The sequence below is a fragment of the Phaethon lepturus genome, unplaced genomic scaffold (assembly GCF_000687285.1).
Source record: "Phaethon lepturus isolate BGI_N335 unplaced genomic scaffold, ASM68728v1 scaffold20321, whole genome shotgun sequence".
Lineage (NCBI taxonomy): Eukaryota > Metazoa > Chordata > Aves > Phaethontiformes > Phaethontidae > Phaethon > Phaethon lepturus.
Window position 1 is genome coordinate 1 of NW_010517237.1, and position 13,992 is coordinate 13,992.

General features: G+C 41.5%; 1 protein-coding gene across 1 annotated transcript in view; it reads left to right on the forward strand.

The window, feature by feature from the left end:
- Positions 1–4,196: 4,196 nt before the first annotated feature.
- Positions 4,197–13,992, forward strand: part of CTNNA1 (catenin (cadherin-associated protein), alpha 1, 102kDa) — a gene marked incomplete at its 5' end in the record, with an annotated part of 33,201 nt that continues 23,405 nt past the window's right edge. Inside the window, one exon of the mRNA XM_010296336.1 lies at positions 4,197–4,289. Within this exon, the coding sequence (XP_010294638.1) occupies positions 4,197–4,289 (93 nt within the window). The remainder of the gene's footprint in view (positions 4,290–13,992) is intronic.

Genomic DNA, 13,992 nt, shown 5'->3' on the forward strand with positions numbered 1-13,992 from the left:
AGGAGTTATACCTTCCTGCTAGTAACATATTCCTCATTGACCCTTTGCACTGCAATGGTGCCTACCTCCAGAAGTAACCAGGTAAGTAATGCCTCCTCCAAAGGCATCGTCTCAACTGGCAGTCCTCTGATGTCATTGTTAATACCAACCAGATTTGAGTTTCAAAAACTGACCAGTGCATGAAACCCACTTTCCAGATGAGTTTGTCCAGCTTTGAGTCTTGGTACCAGTTCATTAGTTCAGTTTGTAGAAATGGTTGTGTCTATGCATTGGGGGTAAATTTAAGCTCATTCATCTAAACATCAGGAGCTGCTTTGGGTCCGTCCTGCCTCTTGGGGTACATGAGGCCATCTCTGGGACATGGTTGTATACTCTGTGAACCAAGAGAGCCTTGATATTGCAGAAGAGAGGTCTGTCAGTGCTGCAAGAGGTCTCTCTGAATCGTGTCAACCTAGTTTCTCTAGTCTGTCTTCATTCCCTATGTATTTTTAACTTTCTTCCAAGAGATTGCTCGTTATGGCTGATTACATTATTTGCAATTTTTTTGTCTCCTTTGATGCCTGTGCCAGTAGTGCTTATGTAAAGAGGCTTGATGATATTGAATGGTAAGAATGAACAAATGCAGCGGGAATTCAATTGCTATTTTGCTCTCAAGCACAAGTGTTCTTTCTAAATCAAGTCTGACCACTTACTATGTCAGTCAGATACGTTGTTGGAGACGCAGAGAAACTGTTTCATTTACATTTGATTTAAGGGGAATTTTTGTTTGCTTGAGGTGCTCTATTTTATTTGAAAGTTTTAGAAATGTATGATTTCCAAGTACTCTGTATGCTTTAAAAGAAATTTGGCCATAGCTGATGTTCATCTTGGCTGCAAAATCCTATGTATTATGTGTATCTGTCAAATAACTGGCCAGCAGTACCCTATCCTCTCTACAGATGGGGAGTGTCAAATTATTTGTCAAATACCACACAGGAGTTATTGATGATGGGTTCTTTGAGATACCTTTAAAATTAAATTTCTTAATCATACAACCATGTGCCTCAGCTGGTACGTGCAACTTTAGAATTCATGCTATAGAGCAGCTGATAATTAATGGCAACTTAAAATACCTCATCATAATGTCATTTACAACTTGATTAATCAGTTGGCATAGCTTTTCCTAAATTTCAGATTTTAAGAGGATTGTGAGTGTTTTCCAATAGCTTGACAGAGTCTTCCCACAGGTACAGTAAATACTGGATTGCTGTGAATTTAGGGCCATGTCCTGCAGTGCTCTGAAGTCGCTGCTGCCACATCCCTGCTCCGCTCTGACGTTCAGCACATAGTTTGCTGGGAAGTTTGTGTGCTGATCTGGCAGAGAAACTAATCCGCCAAGCAAATAGCTTTCTTTTGGACGAGCATGCTGAAATGAAGTGTTGAGATTTGGAGACGCGGCAGTAGGATGGGATGTGGCAGCCAACAGTTGGATTGTCTTAAACTGCCAAAGACCCTCAGTCAGGGAAGCACACATGCTTCTTTCATAAAGGTTGGCAGTCCCGGTTGGGCAATTTCTAAAGAAGAATTGCCATCAGTGAGGTATTCAGAAGAAAAATGACTGTCCAAAAATGACTGTGCAAAAAACCAAAATTTCATCGTACCATGGCGGGGACACTCAATTATAAACTTCTTTGCCTCTCTGTATTCAGACAGAGCAGGGTTTCTGTGTGCTTGATTCATCACACTTGGCTTGAGAGAGAGCACAACATCTCCAGATATCGGAGAGGCTGATTTTGTAGTGCTTCAATGTCGCTTTTATTCAGCCCCTACTCAATAGAGCTTTGTGTTCTTCTTGCTCCTAGAGATTGTAACTGCTGCCATGGAGGCAGAAATGATGTGAAAATATGGACCATAAAAAATACTGGCAAACTGGTGTTTCTCAAAAATATGACCTGTGCTTAAAACAACAGCACAATCTTTATTTGACTTTTAAATCATGGCATCTTACTGTCTCTTTTTTTTTTTGTAGCCTCTAAACAAAAGCATAATATACTACAGCTTGCTGTGACCTAGGGATTTAAGACATGACAAATCTGCAGGGGGAAAAAAAATCCATGTTCAAAATAAAATCCCGTTTTGACAGGGCGTTATCTAGAGTACAGCTGTTCGGTGGTAGTGTCATGCAGAGAGGAACTGAGCTGGAGACTGCAGTAGACATGGTAACAGAAAGGAGGGAGAAGAGAGCCTTGGCTAAGCTGGGTGTGACCTGCATGGCCTTGCAATGAACTGAAGGCTTACTGCAACTCCACCTCTTAGTATTTAAGTCTTGTCTACGAAGACTAGTGGAAAAGAAAGTTGAGGAATAGGACACCGATATTGCTGAAAACTGGCAGTGTTTTCTATGTTGCGTTGATGCTGCATAGTCTTTCTCTCAACTTCAGTTTGTTTTCATCCAAATATATGCAGTTGCATCTGTTTACTTGGTTGTTTGGTGTTGGAAACGTACCTCTCTTCTTGACAGCACACGTTTTTTTTCATCCTTTGTAACTTGATTTGGAACTGAAGGGAGGAAGAGGCTGTGTGCTTTGCAATGGGAACTTGCTTTTTGGTCCCAAAATTAATAATAGAATTGATAAAAAACACTGTTCAAGTATATTGACGTGTGGTTGATGGTTTGTGGGACAGTAATGTATTCCGTGTGGGAACATCTGTCGTAAGGGAACAGCTTCGCGAGGGGAAAAAGCACGCGACATATCTGCAGATACAACTTCAAAATTACTTGTATATGAATGCAGGGGATAGTTTAATTAAAGGGAGAATGGATTTTTCCCAGCTTATAGGGGAAAGTATATGGAGAAATCTGGTTCACTGGTGTTACTGAGCATCTGCTGGCTTGTGATGATGCTTTTACAGCACATTTACTGGGGGTTTTTGCAGGTTGCTCAGTCTCTGAAAGGACAGTACTCGGTGTTCATCTCAGTTCACTTCGTGCTATTTTTACAGCTTTCTGTGTTCAAATGGCTCAGAATAACATGCTTGTCATTCACCTGTCAACTAAGAAATGTAACTTACTTCAGACTTCCTTCCCCCGAGAGTAGCTCCGATATGAGGAACATCTTCAATTACCAAAAAATTCTGTGCTGTCCCCTTCCTGTGTGCTCTTAAAAAGGCAGGTATTTACAAAAGGTCCTCTGCTTCAAGATGACCTAGTTAAGGATGCTGCTGTGCAGCAGGTCAAGGTTGTGGAGTAAAGTTTTAGCATCACAAGATGCTATTTAAATTTTGGAGAATTGTGGATGGATCTTCGAGATCACCTGTATCAGCAAACATTTTTTTTCTTAATGAATCGTGGCACAAATGGAGGGCTGGAGGAACACCTGCCTGATCCTGCAGTCTTTGACTAGATAAGTAGTACATTGAGTAGTTCAATGTGTTCAAATACCTGTGTCCTGTTGCAGAGGTGTGCGCTGTGCAACACCAGCAAAACAGCTTGAGCTTTGCAGCACCGCTGGCACCGAATTGCTTGATGAGCCTCCCAAGTTCTTCTGCGTTGACACGCAGTAGGATATAGAAATGTTTCAAGAAAAAGAGAGGATCTCTATGCTTATGAACAATAGAAGACTGTGCTAATCCTCAGATGCATGGGAGCTGGAATGGGTTTTTTAATTGTGTGATTGCTGCTGTCTCACTCGAGTGGGAATGGGCTTTTTAACTGTAACTTCAAGTGCTGCCAAGAATGTTCTTGTACCTTTTACTGGAGAGAACTTAACCAAGTCGGTTGTAACAATGATCTGTCTGTCTTGTTTGAATGACTATGGTTTTATAATCTATGTGTTACGATTTTATGGCTAGAGAAGGAACAGATGTCATTAGTGGCTTCAAAACTGGTTAGAACTGAACGAATCGTTCAGTTTTAGTGGTCAAACATGGGAACAGGCTGCCCAGGGAGGTGGTGGACTCACCATAGCTGGAAGTATTCAAAAAACATGTGGACGTGGCACTTCAGGACATGGTTTAGTGGGCATGGTGGTGTTGGATTGATGATTGGACTTGATCTTAAAGGTCTTTTCCAACCATAATGATTCTGTAAATGTGGACACTTTGTATTTCATGATGGGTTGCTGGTTGCTCTTAGGGGCGGGTAAAATGTTTCTTACAGAGGGAAATAAAACCCCATTCTAACAGTTGTGTTTTGTTTTCTCCCACCCCTGACACAGGTTGCTAACTTGGCCTGTTCCATCTCGAACAACGAAGAAGGTGTGAAATTGGTTCGCATGTCAGCCAGCCAGCTTGAAGCCTTGTGTCCACAGGTAATGAAGAGCATGAGAACACAAGACATATCCGTATAAGTTGGGCATCTGGTCCTGCTTAGTACCTGTTTTGGGCTTTTAGTGGCTGTCTATGGACTTGCTGCAGAACTTGACTTTCCCATGTAGAGAATGAAATGCAGTGTAGGCATCAAGACTTAGAAACTTTAAAATACACGACAAAGTAATTAGTGATACGAGTGGGTCTTTTTTTATGTAATAGCTCTAATTTCATTTGGCCAGGGTATTCTAGTAACCTGCAAGACAGTAAACTAGTGAAGCTTCAGTGGTTTACTCTGCACATTCATGTTGCAGGAAGATGCCTTGTGAAGGCGCTACCGCTGCTCCCATGCATGCTGAAAGATGAGTTGTAGATATATTAATTTTTGCCTGAGTAGAATATAAATATGCAAAAAAATCTTCTTGATAGAGTAGGATCAGAGGAAGCTGGCTATGCATGAAGAGTTTGTACCTGGCTGAGACTACCTTTTAATTAATAACTTTTTAATGGAAACAAGGAAATTAAGTTCATATAAGCACTAGACTATCCTTTTCCATTTTGACAGCCTTGATGTTTTAAATGTCAACAACTAGATACTTGGATGAACGCCTGAAGGCTACAGTGCACTGTCAATTCTTGTAATTTACATTTTTTGAAGCAACAGGAAATTCAGATCTAAAACATACAAATAAGTTGTTGTTGGTAATAAGGAGCTAATGGAAAATACATACTCAAAAAATTGGTCAGATGGTGTTTTATGAAGATAAGGTGTCTTCTCTCAGGATTATTTGGAATTTGTTCAGGTTTTCCCATATATATTGGACCTTTTAAAACCAGTTGAAAGGAATACAGATATGTTCACCTGTACTTGCCTCAGCAGGATGGGAATTTTGAGGGAATAGGTGGAGACAGTGTGAAGAGCAGGACTATTTTATCTTTTCTATTACTTTCAAGTAACAGTGCCATTAAATAGGTGAAGATAGGCACCTGAACATAAAACATTAAATACTATCTAGGAGGCCTTTTGTCATCCTGGGGCGACTTCTGTGGTTTCCACTCCTGGATCAGACCCTGGGGGCCGGTGTATAAGCTGCGTTGGCTGTGCAGTTCTTTGTCTCTCACATCTGAGGCAAGTGGTGTGTATGGCTTGTTAAAACCAAAGGTCAATTTTTACAGTTGGAACAAAGCATGTGGAAGAAAAAAGCTATTAAAAATACATCTTATCTGGTATAAGGGGTTGCTCTTTCCTAAAGTAATGAACTAGGCTGGACATAATTTTTTTGTTTGTTTGTTATCTCCAAGAATATGAGTGTCTAATGCATGTTGCTCCAAACAAATGCTGATTTTTTGAAAATAATAATGTTAAGAAAGTTATGTTTTCTTTGGATCTAAATGTTTCTGGTAGTTGTCCAAATCTGTGGGGTTTTTTCCCCTCTCCGTTGCTGAAATTATGTGTATTTCAATCTCTATCTTTGCTTTTCCAACAACTGCTTATTTAAATAAATCTACTCTTTTATAAAATGAACACCATGATGGTCAACATGAAATAATTAACAAACTATAGTCAATAGGCACCAAACTGTAGTCACATTACTGAAGTGCAGTTGTTAACCTTTGCCTTCGGGGATTATGGATAATACATTTAACAGACGTTGGAAGCTTTGATTATCTATAAATGGACGAGGGCTATAACTGATGGATTCTGGCTTTATAAAGGTCATGTAGCTGAACTTCCAAGCCTGCAGTTCAGATGCTCCACTGCACAGTCTTGCCTTAATTTCAGGGTCATCACCAAGAGATTAGTAAATGACACTATAGCTGTTCATAGCACTTGAAAGAGTGCTTTTATATTACATTACATGTTCTCTGCTTGATTCTTTAATGCTCTAAGAGTATTTAAACATGTTGTGAATTCTCAGAGATAATTAGGGGCACTTGTCTAAACTGTTTTACAAATGGCATCTGTGTTTTCTCCTAACGGTACAGAAGTTTGTCTTATGCCAGTCTAAGCGATGCAGCACACTATCGTCCTCCTCACCTGCATTACTGAACGGTCCCCAAACTTCGATTATTCTGTATAATCTCTAAATGCTTCTAGATATAAAGAGCAGCATAATGGGGCTTTGTTTCCTTTTTTAGACAATTATCTGTTTGTTTTGTAGTTTATTCCAGCTGCTTCTTGAATCCTTTTAGGTGACTGCTGAACAAACGTGTGAATTTAGCATAAAATACAGATTTTATCCAATATTATCAGCTTTTTTTTTTTCTTAGATGGTATTTTTTCAGGAAGATGCTGGATTCAGAATGAGTCAAGTCAATCAGTAATTACAATAGTCTCTGAAACTCAAGTGAATATATCAATAGCACACAGAAATATGATGTATGAAATTTAATTCAAGGAATTGCTGTGGTTGAAAGGATGAAACTGAAATTTAATGCACTTGAGTAAGTCCCCTGGTAACCTGTTAAATAGCTTAGCTGAGTAGAGGCCATTCTGGGAGTAGAGAACTCCTGGTTAAAGAAAGATTTCTGCAGAAATCAATCTGCAGAGTTAATTATAAAAGCTATATCTCAAGTAGAGCAGTTTTTCAGTCCCTTGCCATAACTAGCCTTTTTGAGCTGGCAGCGGGAGTGAGGAACATGCAGCACTTCAAACTGGTTAGAGAAAACTTGGAAGTTTTGTCGGTAAGGAAAGTAAGTCATTCGTTGCCAATGTCACCTACGGGCTCAGACATTCTCAGGTTTGAAATGTAATTCTTTGAGGAAAAAGAAGATGCGGAAAATTTCTCATCTGAAAAGTCTCTACGAAACCAAGCAGTTAAACTTGTTTAGTGTGGCTCTGTTAGTGAAAATCAGCTCTCCCTCAAGAGTGACATCATCCTTCCTGTTTGTGAGTCTCCAGCCGATTAACACAGAAATTAATGTGAAGTTGAAGACTTAATGTGATATTTAGAGCTCCCTTTTGATGATGCGGGAGGAGCTGTTAGGAAGAGCTGTGCATGCTCCGTAGTAGCCAACTAGCTGGCTTGTGTTAGGCTGGGTTTACAGGGGAGAAATAAGGCAGTGTTAGGAGGTTGCTGGTGTATTTCTTCACAAAGCCTTGACTTACAAGCCTGCCTGAATTCTTTGAGAGTGCGTGTTGCTGAAAGTCTGTCTATTGAAGTGAAACAACTTTGTCCAGTGTCTTGCAAAAGTTACCTGCAGTCCTGCAGCTTCATGCCTTGCTAGGTGGTGGGGAAACGGGCCTGGCTATGGTGGGTTAGGCTGAAGGAACAGAAGTCCTCCATCACTACAGTTAAACGTTTTTAAAAAATGCTTAAGAAGTCTTTCATAGTTGAAATGGAAAAGTACTGCTGTGAAATGCTTGGAATAGTTGCCTGTGCTTCCACTTGCCTAGCAGAGTGCTGGGGGAAGTTTTCTTTGCCTTCTTGCTAAACACAGAGCTTGCCAACGATAAATTAGTGAAAGATTTTGTTTATCTCTACTCGAAAACCTGGATCTTTGCTCGGAACTCTAGCTTCCGAGTTCTGTTTCCAAGAAGTACTTGCTTTGGGAGCCTGTGAAAGCTGTTTTGTACCAGCATTTTGAATTAAAGATGTCTGAGAAGAGAGCTTAACCATGGGAGTGTTTCTGATCATACAAGCTGTAGGTGTTTAGAAAGCAGCAGTGAAAATGCCCAGTACCGCTCTTGAAAGGAGAGAGTATTGCTCCAGCCTTTTGATATGACAGTCTGCTGTCACTTGCAGCTGCTCACCAGCTATGTGTTGACTTTCTCATTCTTTAAAGCCTCTGTGAAGTTCATGTATAGACTTCTAACCAAATTGCAGTCAGGCTGAGGGTTTCAGAAAATAATTACAGATTAGAATTTCCATCAGGTTGGGTGTTTGCTTCTGCCAGCAGAAGCTGGAGCCCATTACCCTTGAGACTGATCATCTTCTGGGAAGCAGATTGCAGGAGCAGGGTAGACCTGCACCTCCCTGGTGTGGCCACGCAGGACCTGCTCTCCCATCTGGAAGGCAGGGCTTGCTCTGAGCCGGTGCTAGTTGCCTTTCTCCTCTGCTGCCCAAATAGCTCATCCTCCTTAGAAACCTTAGGAGGGCACCAGGCAGGGTCTCTGCCTGTCCTTTCCACATGTCCTCCATACCTGCTGTAGCACAGACAGTGTGTTCGGCATAGCTCACTGTCCCCTGCAGTCAAGTCAGCCCATTAAACAGACTCTAGATAATTCTTGGATTAAATTACATTTTTCTAAAAATAAATTGGCTCTCCTCATATTAACATCTTGTTTTAATAATTGCTGTTCCACATCTTTACATTCCAGTTTTGAAATGCTTGAAAAGCAATTTGCTGCTTATAGATTTCTGATGAGGCAGATGGCTACATACGCTGATCACACCTACTGACACAGACAAAATACGATGTAGACGTTCCAAATAGCATGAAAACTTTTGTTTAAAAGTTGCAGCATCTTAGAGAAACAAAAAAAAACCCTCCAATGCACCTCTTCAAATCCACCAAACCCAAACTTGCAGACTTTCTCCCCTGCTTAAGTTCCCAATTACTGCTGGTTCCCTGATGGCTGTCGGAGAAGGAGGTAACTTCATTTTTCTTGCAGCAGAGACTTAAAAGGGGACAATTGTTTGATATTTTCTTCTCTTTGAAAGACTGTCAGATTTTTTGAATGTACTAACTAGCAGCTCTATCTCCAGACTGTTTAATTACAGGTGCTTGAAGCGTTTTATTGGCATTGCGTAGAAATAGTTACATTACAAAAACTTAACACCTGGGTTGCAGTTTTGTATCATGCAGGCTTGCTGTGAAAAAGAGCCAGCATAGGACAAGAGTGGCCATCAGAGGAACAATATTAGAAATTTGAATGGCTACTGATGCATAAAAAGAAGCAAATGTAGGAGAAAGGGATTCAATTCTGTAGAAAGAGGTATATTTAGTGTGTGAGGACCCTGTGTGTTCATTACAGTCACAGTACGATCTGTGGAGTGCAGTAGCAGAACAGCTTCCAGAAAAGAAGCAGAGTCCCCAAAACCTGCAAAGCTTCAGCACTTCAAGTCAGTGAAATGCAAAACGAAGCAACACAAATGGACACCAAAACAAATGGCACCGAAGTTCTTGCAGCTTCTGTATTGACTGGTACTATAATATTGGTCCTCAGCTACAAATGAAAATGCCTTTTCCATACACAGGGAAGTTGATAGGATAATTATCTATACACAGTATGCAAATAGTAAATACTTTGACAATAGTATATGCTAAACTAGAAAAGGTCATGTTTTTCCAGGAAAAGTGTGTTTCTGTGGGTCATTATAGCACTGTAACAACAGGAGTTAATCTCTCTGCAGAGATGCCTGCATTCACTCGGTGTGTAACGTCACAAATCACAGAATCATTAAGGTTGGAAAAGACCTTCAAGATCAGCAAGTCCAACCGTTAATCCAACACCACCATGCCCCCTAAACCATGTCCCGAAGCAAACTTTTTAACTTGCAGGAAAGGGAAAGTGCTCAAAGTGTCTTTTATACATTGGAACAAAGTATTGGAAAAGCAAACTTCTCCTTCTTTTGGTGCATCAGCCTCCATACACTTGCTGGTCACTGGCATTATAGCTAGAGAAAGCGCAAAACAATCTTCTGTATGTTTTGCTTCCAGGCATTTCAGCTCATCAGAGTCTGCAGAGTGCTTTTTGTTGTACTGAAGTACGTAGAGTGTTAGCACACGTAGACATGTGGATGCAAACCTGGGGTTGGATGTAACTGGAAGTGACTTAAATGTCCTGCTTATGAACATGTTTTTCTCCACTCAAAGCAAAATTCAATTAGGAGCAGGGAAGGAAACATGAGTAGGGTGAACGCGGGAGGTAACTTTGGCATCTGGCATATGTAAAATTAAATTATGAGCAGCTTCTTACAAACTGCCAGTAAGCAAGCTAGGCTTTCTTTAATACAGAAAAATACAAGCGTTAAAATCCAGCTGAGCAAGGGGAGAGACCTGGCTGGGCTCAGCTGATAAGGCAGCTTTGGTGGGAAGGTCATGAATCCATTTGTTGACAGTTTGGAAAGCTATGATCTGAGAATCGTGTTTTTGCTTCTACCTTACTACTAGTGCTCCATATCACAGAAGCGCTCTGTGAGGCAGCAGTAAAATAGAGCAAATGAGGGGCACTGTGTGGTGCAATTACCAGTTTTGGCAGGTTGAATAAAAGGTTTCTTCACTCAGCCTTGCACTGAGGTTGCTCCAAAAGGCAAAGCTGAGATTACTGCTTTTGCCCTTGCTTGCGCTTGGATCTACTTCCCAAAGCAAACCTGATCGTGCTATCTTCTTGAGGAGCTCCCTTTTCATCCACTCCAGAATAAACCTGATTTTTCATATCACAGCTTGCGTGTGTCCCTTTTTCCTCTGCCCTTGAGATGATAGCTGATGAGTGGTAGATGCTTATTTTATTAACTTGTTTTACAAATGCAAAGTATTCTGGGTTTGAAGGTCATGGAACTACTTTCCAACTCATTACCCAAATGCCACAAGAAAGCTGGTAAATGAAGGAACATTTGTTTTAAAACAAAAAAAAAAAAGTGAGTTAAGAACAGCAGATATTTTGGTTGTAAAGAAAAGGTGTGTAGTGAGGAGAGGGGAGAGGACTGGGTGTGTGTTTTGGAGCTTTTGAAACTGGAAAACTCCTCCTTGTTGTGGCACAGTAGCATTGTAAAACCAATACTACAGGAAACGGGAAAGTTAAACCAGCTGCAGAAAGAAAAGTCTCCTGTAAAGAGCAAAAAGTCCCTATCAAAAAGACTGAGGCAAAAAATAAAAAGTGTTTATAGCCATTTAAAACGGAGAGTTATGTGGCTTACAGACATGGTATGCGCAGCAGGTAGGGAGTGCAATGCAAAATAAATAGGTGGTAGTTTTCTTCTCCCAGGTGCTGTTTCTTCCTTTGGCCATGCCAGCCAAGTGTTCAAAGCCGTTCTTTGTAGGAGCACAGTCTATAAGAGTTTTCTTCTAGCCCCTATCAGTCTTTCAGGTGGGGTGCTATAAAGGTGAGGCCAGAAGCCATCTTAAATTAAGCGTAAAAAAATTAATTCTTCGTGACCTAGTAGCTTTAATTTACCCTTACTAAGGGTTAAGGTGTTTTCTGTCCTGGAATAGCTGTGCTTCTTAAGAGAGCTTCTGGGCAAAGTAGCCAGTCTTGTAACTCAGGCAGAAGTCACTCTTCAGGGAACGTTGGAGAGTCCTGCCCTGCAAAGGTATAATAGGTTTAAATAGGAAAAACAAATAACTTTTTAAAAACCAGCTTCTTCCCATAAAAGACATGAGGAGTTGAGGTACAAATTGAGACATCAACTGCACATCTTTTGAATCCCAGGCCTCCCTGATCTCAGGATGTGCGTTGCCAAGTTCTGGCTGGTGCCATGGGAAGCTGCGAGGCGGAGGAGAGCAACTCCAAGTAACTTGCCGAAACCACGTTACTGAGCGTTGGGCTGACTTGAACATTGCAATTGCTACATGAAACAAAGCACCGATAAAAATAGTGTGTTTTCTTGCCATGCTTCATTTCCTTCTGGATAGTCTCAAAACGTCCCTGTTTGATTCTTTTCTTTGTACGAGTTCAGTGAGTCATTGTGATCACAGTGCTCTGGCAGCATTTTGAAAAGCTCTGAAATACAGAATATTTCCCTGAAATTGCCAAATGTTTTACATGGAAGTGGCTACATTTCAGGTAGTCTGGCCATGTTCTTATTTTTTGGAACTCTCTCTCTATATATATATCTCCTTCCTGTAAGAGTTACTCATTTTAAATTAATTGCCCGATGTTTCATGTTTTTTGGAGAAGCAATAGTGTACTTTAATCAGTCCCTCCCCTCCAAGTGTTCATTTTTAGAGCATAAAGGAATCGTAGTCCTGCTACATGCGCAGACTATTTAAGATCCAGCATACCTGTCTTTTTCCTATGTCTAGCTATGCATCTGTTGGGAAAGTCATTCACTCTGTACTGGACACCAGGCATCCTGTAAGAGCATATTTACTTAAATACACTGTTTGCAGAGTTTTGTCATAGTCCCTGGGACATTACCCAAGCAGACATGTGAGACATGTCCAGGATAACTTGCCCGCATAAATGCTGAGCTGTACATAGAGTGAAGGGTTTTATCACCGCTGCTAAAACAGAATGTTGGAACCGCTTTGCACAGGGAGATAGGATATGTGCTACAAGAAAGGATTGTTGAGCTGCATCTGTCTTGAATTTCTTCCTGAGCACTTGTCTTTAGTTCCACAGTGACACTTGATAGCTTTCGATTTCCCCACCAGGTTGTCCTCATCTCTAGCACTGCTGGCTGCTTTCCAAACGCAAGACGCGTCTGCTTGTAAGGGAGATCTTACATACTAGTTTTGCTTGGCCGTTTTCATTTTTGCTGTTGTAATGTGCAAAAAAAATTCCTTTTTTTCAGTTGGACAAGCTCCCTGTTTGGAGGACGATGGTGCAGCTTGTGCCTCCTGTGTTTGGATTTGGTGATGTCGCCCTGTTTGAGTTTGAGCGCTTGCAGAGCCCTTGATCTATGACAGCTCTTCCATTACGTGTGAAGCGTTGCTTAACGTGGGCATCTGGGGTTGGACGCGTGCTGTTGACAAAGATTAATTGTTCAGACAGCTGCTGCTGTCCAGATGACGTCACGCAGGTACACAGGCCATATGTTCCTTCGGCGTTGATGCTGACCTGTACCTGTCTCAGTGCTTAAAGGGTGTTTTCATATCTGATACTAGCCAAGGTAGCTGGAAGAGAGCAGGAGATGTCCTGACCCTTGCTATCGCTATCTTCTCTATCTCAGTAGTCACAGTTGCTAGCAGGATGAAAGCTGAGAGCAGATTTTTGGGGTGTTGTCTGGTTTACCCTTTTTGTTTCCAGGACACTTGTTATTTGGATTCATCTTCATAAAACTTTGGATATCTAGATTTTGATTAATAGGTGGATAATTCATTACATCAGTCAGACTGGGGTGAGAAATGGCAGTGGCTAGACTTAAGAAGCAGGGCTCTTGACAGGTTTCCCTTTCTAAAACCTCTGGTTTTTGATTTTAATTTTTTAAACATCGTTTTCTTGGATGTTGCAAGGCTTTTTTCAGGGCTTTCAGGACTTGAGAACCATGATCTTAACGGGCAGCATGAGTGAGGGTTGCAGAGCAGCGTGGGCCATGACTGGCAGCAGGTCTGTCTCTGAAGGGACATCCTGGTGACCACAGCTGCCTCCCCAGAAGGTGTGACTTCAGCGGCTGGTTTGAGGAAGGGGAAGCAGCAGAGGACCCCCACGTTCTCCGTGAAGGATGAGGGCACTGTCATCATTGCTGGGGTTCAAAGGCATGTTTTGTCCCCGCAAGCCTCCTGAGCAGATTGCCGCTCATGCCAAATCGTGTCTCTTACTTGTCTGTGTTACCAAACCCATCGAGCTGGTTTGATTTGTCACCCAGACTTGCAGCCGCCGTCTCCAGAGGCAGGATGGTAGCGAAGAGAGCAGTGGATAGCTTTTCTGTGGATTTTCCTCAGTCAGTGCTAATTTCTAGCATCCCTTGGGTGAATCAGCCTCCTTCTGCCCGATCCATTCAGTGCCATCCTGATATCTTTGACGTCACCATCATTTCCATGTTTAGTGAGTTACGTATTTTTTAAAATGCTTTGTGACACTTAAATGAAGCAGGTAGG